General features: G+C 32.2%; 2 protein-coding genes across 2 annotated transcripts; both read right to left on the reverse strand.

Annotated features, from left to right (window-relative positions):
• Positions 1-258: 258 nt before the first annotated feature.
• Positions 259-930, reverse strand: LOC122590289 (dual specificity protein phosphatase 1-like). The gene has a single exon (XM_043762617.1). The coding sequence runs from the start codon at positions 928-930 to the stop codon at positions 259-261; it is 672 nt and encodes a 223-aa protein (XP_043618552.1).
• Positions 931-4,539: 3,609 nt separating this feature from the next.
• LOC122590297 (tyrosine-protein phosphatase yvh1-like) lies at positions 4,540-5,286 on the reverse strand. Its single transcript, XM_043762624.1, has one exon. The coding sequence runs from the start codon at positions 5,284-5,286 to the stop codon at positions 4,540-4,542; it is 747 nt and encodes a 248-aa protein (XP_043618559.1).
• Positions 5,287-6,359: the final 1,073 nt, after the last annotated feature.

Below are 6,359 nucleotides of genomic sequence, written 5' to 3' on the forward strand. Positions count from 1 at the left end.
TGTGTAATGATACATATATATCTTGAGCTTAATGAAAAATTAATATGATGTTCTTTTTGTAACATACTGTTAACGAATTGGATTAAGAGCTGAACAATTGATAACACTATTCATTCTTGATTTTTATGGACTAATTAGAAAACATCAGAAAAAAACTAATTCACCATTCAACGTCAAGGCCTGAAAGGGTCTTTTAAAAAAGAAAAGAAAGTAACAAATTGAAGTCAACCAAAGCTAAAAACATGCAAACAAACCAAACTATGCATGCATCCGATGGGAACTTCCATCACGAGTCCAGCTGATCCGGTTCAGTATTTGCCTAGAAAATTTGCGCCATACGTCCAAAAGCCACGAACTCAAGACTCCTCGTGGGCCTAAAACCTTCCAACGAAAATTTTTGTAAACAGGGCTTGAATGATCAACCTTGAACCCCATCTCTTCAAACATAGCCAACTGCCGTAAAAAACCTCTATTAGGGTTTACAGATGGCTTGCTTTGGCGTAACGACGCGAGTGCATCTTTCACAGAAAGCCGTTCTGTTCTCATCAAGTAGGCAGTGATAACGGATGCACTTCTCGATATACCTGCTAAACAATGCACCAAAACCGACCCATTTTTCCTACCCCGGTCAATAAAATCCAAACAAACGTCCAAATTATCGAGCAAATTCTGTCTCTTGCTGTCCTTCAGAGGCACAACCATCCTCAATACCTTCAGATCATGACCTGCATTTTCCAACACATAATGAATCTTTTTACCCGAACACGGCCACCCATCCTTGTAGACTGTACGGATCTCTTTGGAGGGAACAGGGTTCAATTCCGTCAAAACTGATAAAATATGGGTGATTTTTTGTTTGCTGCGACCAAGAAGCACTTCATTGGCTGCAATGATATCTCCGAGATACAGATTCTCACGCAAGTATACCATCGACATCTCGGTGGTGTCGCAACTTGATCGAAGGGCAAAGATTTTAGAGACTTTGTGTTTTGTATCTTTACTTTTCAGAATCAGAAAAATAGCATATATATATATATATATATACATGATGGCCGATAAATTCGACTCGGATTTGTTTTCAATTAGGAATATATACATACTTTAAGTTCATCCACCAATAAACTAAAACAATACTATTAAGTAACGTACCATTTAAGTGATACATGTCCCATTAAATTTAGTTGAAAAATAGAACTCTTACAATCGGAAGTAATTTTAAATTATAACTTATATGAATTTTATTTATAAATTAAAAACATAGATTATTAATATAATTATTAAAAAATCATATTATAATTAGAACTTTTATATTAAAATTTAAAAACCATAGTATATTTGTTATTACCATAAATATAGATCTCATCATCATTATTATTTGCATTAGTAAGTTTAACTTATAATATAAAACTTATTTATAAGATAAACGATATATATTTTTTTAGAATTAATACAATTATTTAATTATTTATCTATTTATTAATATAAACAAAACATAACATATTTATACACCTTCATAAATTCATAATTTATAATTTATGACAATATAAAAGATAGAATACAGATATAATGATAATGATATCATTACTCTTGATTTTAATTTGATTGAAGATGCTGAATATAGATATAATGATAGAATTAGTTTAATTTTAATTTACTTTACAAAAAAAAAAAGTTTACTTTTAATGTGATTCAAGTCTTCAAGATGCAGCTGATGACTTCATTGATACGGATATATTTCTTACTTTTTACCCTTTTATTTTATTTTTATTATTAAATAATGATGATTAGGAATAATTTAAATAACATAGGATGCTTAAAGTTAAGAAATTAATAGAAAAAAGTCACATCATAAAAAATTCTACATGACATGCTCTCATAATTATCAACTAAACAAAAACATATTATCTCTTGGTTATATAGAGAGATTACTCTTTCCCTTTTTCTCAAATATGATCCATTATACCTAAATTACACCGCTTCATTGAATATGTAAATTTTTTTACCTAATGTACCTATAATACATTGAGTCTGTTTGTTTTTTAACCATTAAGTGACTGAATAAGTAAAGTGACTGAATGGATAAATAATGTTGCATAGATTAAGTCAATATAGTTGTTTTTCGTTTATTAAGTCAAGAAAACAAACAATTTTGATGACTTAATGGATTAAGTACTACTGATTAAGTCATGACTGAGTTTATTAAGTCACAAACAAACACTACCTTAATAAAATTATTTACAACATACACTCTCAACCGTTAAAATAACTGCAAACCCTATTACATCAATTGCTTTGACATTAATAATTACACTTCTACCGTCACTTCGCTGGCAGTTTCATCCGCCGCCTCCATCGTCGTTGTGTTGCGCGACACCCTTCTGGTGTGTTTATATATAATATAATTTTAAAGTAATCGACTACAATTTTTACCATAGAACAGTGTTGATAAATAACGATGAGAATTGATTATTGGTTTAAGTCATGACATTTATTTTGGTAGGTTTGACCAATAAAAAAGAGGGAATGATATATCTATAATAATTATTAATCATCCACAACAATGTATATTTTACGCAATTGTAAACAGTGCAGTAAAACATGTACATTTGTTGTAGATGTCTAATAATTGTTGTAGATTTATCACTAATTCACTTCCCATAAAAAAGTGTCGCGTGGATTGTTGTAAGTGGATCGTTGTAGCTCTATGGCTAGAGTTAAACATTGGTAACGAGAAAAATTTCTCTATGAGGTCACTAGTCACGACCCTTGCCGACCAAACATTACTTTGATTGGAGACTAAGGCCTAAGTCTATAGAGCCTCCATTTACGTCTTGGCCTTGCTTCTTCAAAGACGCTACATGCATAGAGCTTCTTCGAGATTCTGTCGTACTTGCCAAAATGACATTAAAAATCTATCAAGTTTCTTTTCGACCAGGACCGACCTTATAGTACTATTCGGCTAGGCAATGGCCTAGAACCCCTATAAATTTATGGCTTTGTTATTATTTATTGGGTTTAACATTTATGACATTTGAACCTTTATTTAATATAAGGAAAATGTGAAGTGAATGAGGCATCTCAAATCCAACTTTGATGAAAAATCTTTCACATACTATTTATAAAAAACTTTTTTGTTATAATGAATAAATGATTTATCACTGATTCACTTCCCATAAAAAAGTGTCTGCTTGGATTGTTGTAAGTGGATCGTTGTAGCTGTATGGCTAGAGTTAAATATTGGTAACGAGAAAAAAAATTCTCTATGAGGTCACTAGTCACGACCCTTGCCGACCAAACATTACTTTGATTGGAGACTAAGGCCTACACCTATAGAGCCTCCCTTTACGTCTTGGCCTTGCTTTTTCAAAGACGCTACATGCATAGAGCTTATTCGAGATTGTGTCGTACTCACCAAAGTGACATTAAAAATCTACCAAGTTTCTTTTCAACCAAGACTGACCTTATAGTACTATTCGGCTAGGCAATGGCCTAGAACCCCTATAAATTTATGGCTCTGTTATTATTTATTGGGTTTAACGTTTAGGACATTTGAACCTCTATTTAATAAAAGGAAAATGTGAAGTGAATGAGGTGTCTCAAACCCAACTTGAATGAAAAATCTTTCACATACTATTTCTAAAAAAAAATAATTTGTCATAATGAATAAATGATTGAATCCTTATGATTTTATGGAATAAAACAATCAAGATGTGAGTGGTTTTTACCCAAATTGGGTGTGAGACAACCCACGTTCAATTCACTTACCCTTAACAAAATCGTGATAAGCCTTTTTAAAAAAAAAAAGGTCTAAGATGATCGAGTTAGCATAGAGGAAGACATGTTACTTGCATTTTGTTATTCTAGAAGATGATCGATCGAGTTATATGACTTATATCTCACTTGGCTTAATTAGAAGAATTTTATTAAACCGATCTTCCATTGAAAACTGATACGATACAAGCCAAAATCGAAACCTCTTTTCTGACAAAGATGTATTAATTGGTTATATCTACGAAAATACATCTTCAAAGTATTTACGTATGTACGCTTGGTACCTGCAAATCTGCAATGCGTATACCCAATAACCCATAACCCATTACCCATTACCCATCCATGTGAATATATTTTTACCCATCCATGTGAATATATTTTTACCCTATAATTGTAGTGGGTATGACTTGTATCCACATACTCGTGTGGGTAAAAACCCAAGGAAACTGGTTGAATCGGAGTGTATATTTATGTGTAAAACGTATATATCTTGTGATTAATGAAATATTAATATGATGCATTCTTCTTGTAACATACTGTTAACGAATTGGATTGAAGCGCTGACAATCGATAACACTATTCTTCTGATTTTTATAAAAATTAAAAAAACATCCGAAAAAATTCAATTTAGCGTCCAATCTCAGAGGGTCTTCTAAAGAGAAAAAATAAAAAGTAATGAATTATGAGACATACAAGGAAAAGTCAAACAAAGATAAAAACATTGCAAACAAACCAATCTATTCCGTATGCATCCGATGGGGTCTTCCATCACAAGTCCGGTTTATCAGGTTGGGTCGGCTCATCGGGTGCTTGACTCGGCGCTTCTTTGCAATCTGGTGTAGGCAGCATTAGCCTAGACACTTTGCACCATACGTCTTGAGCCCACAAACTCAAGACGTCCCCTGGCCCTAAAACCTTCCCACGGAAGCGTTTATAAACAGGGCTTGAATGATCAACCTTGAACCCCATTTCTTCAAACATCGCCAACTGTTGTAAAAACCCATCATTAGGAAATACATACGGCTTGATTTGGCGTAACGACTCAAGTGCATCTTGTGCAGAAAGCCGTTCTGATCTCATCAAGTAAGCCGTGATAACAGATGCACTTCTCGATAAACCTGCATAACAATGCACCAAAACCGACCCATTTTTCCTAGCCTGGTCAATAAAATCCAAACAAACGTCCAAATTATCGAGCAAATTCGCACCCTCGGTGTCTTTCAAAGGTACAGCCATCCTCACCAGGTTCAGATCATGACCTGCATTCTCTAACACATAATGTATCTTTTTATCTGAACCCGACTCCTCCGTGTAGACCGTACGAATTACTTTGGAGGGGACCACAGAATAATCTGGTATCAGTTCTGTGAAAAACTCCATAGAAGGCTTTTCCCAAACTGATAACATATGGGTGATTTTTTCTTTACTGCCATATTCACCTCCAATAAGTACTTGTGACGCTGAATTAATGTCTCCCAGAAATAGATTGTCACGAATTTTGTGCAAGTGCAACATCCTTAACACCAGATCGAACAATAATCAACAAATCGTGCCAGTTTTATGGATTTTAGGATTTATATTGAAGTAAAGCGGGCCTTTAAGAGGCTCTTAACCAATTACAAACCTTAATTAACACTTTTGTATTACGAGAATGGTACCCACGCGTTGCGGCGTTGATAGAGGTGATAGCAGGGTGGTGATGTAATGGCAGCGGCGACGGTGGCGATGATGGGGTGGGCTCCGCTCTTAGCCGTACGGGCTCCGTCCTCGGATTTAAAAATTCGTCGAAAGTTTATCGAATAACCACTCTAATAAAAGAAATTTTAAGAACACCCATATAGTTTTTATAATTTATTTTTGAGATAAAAGATTTTGAATGAATTAAAAGAATAAAATGTTTTATGGATGAGAGAAAAAAATGATTGGTTGAAATTTGAAGAGAGATAAAGAGTTTATAGTTAATTTAGGTAAATATATAATAGATAGAAATGACATTTTAGGGAATTACCTAAAATCAATATTGAAAATTTAAGTTCAATATTGAAAATGTAAAGAAAATCTGCTTTATAATATAAATATAGATTATTAGTATTAACATATACTTTTAAAATTTAAATTGTATAAAAAGTTAATACCCTATTTTACCAAGGGATTTCCGAAAGGATGCCTATTTCCTAAATAAGTTTCGTATTTATAGAAAGAAAAATTTAATTAATTAAATGCTATACCAACCTTTACTAAATTACTCGTGACATGTTATCTCTCTTAGTTAACTAAGAGAGTATATGAAAATGCTTATGTGGCGTCTTCTTTTAATGACATATAGGATTTTTGCTTATTTGTCAAATTTTTATAATTTTTGACTATTTATTTATATATTTTTATTTTATTTAAGTTAAAGTTTAATGTAGTTTACTATATAATATTTAATATTAATACTTATCTATCATGTTATATTTTTTTACATATATACGTATATATATATATAGATTTTTTAAGATTTTAAGATATGCATATACTAAGTAAAAATATAATTAGATAGGTAAAGATTTATATACATTTTAATTTAATATTTAATATTATCAGAT

Source organism: Erigeron canadensis, chromosome 1 (assembly GCF_010389155.1).
Source record: "Erigeron canadensis isolate Cc75 chromosome 1, C_canadensis_v1, whole genome shotgun sequence".
Taxonomy (NCBI): Eukaryota; Viridiplantae; Streptophyta; class Magnoliopsida; order Asterales; family Asteraceae; genus Erigeron; species Erigeron canadensis.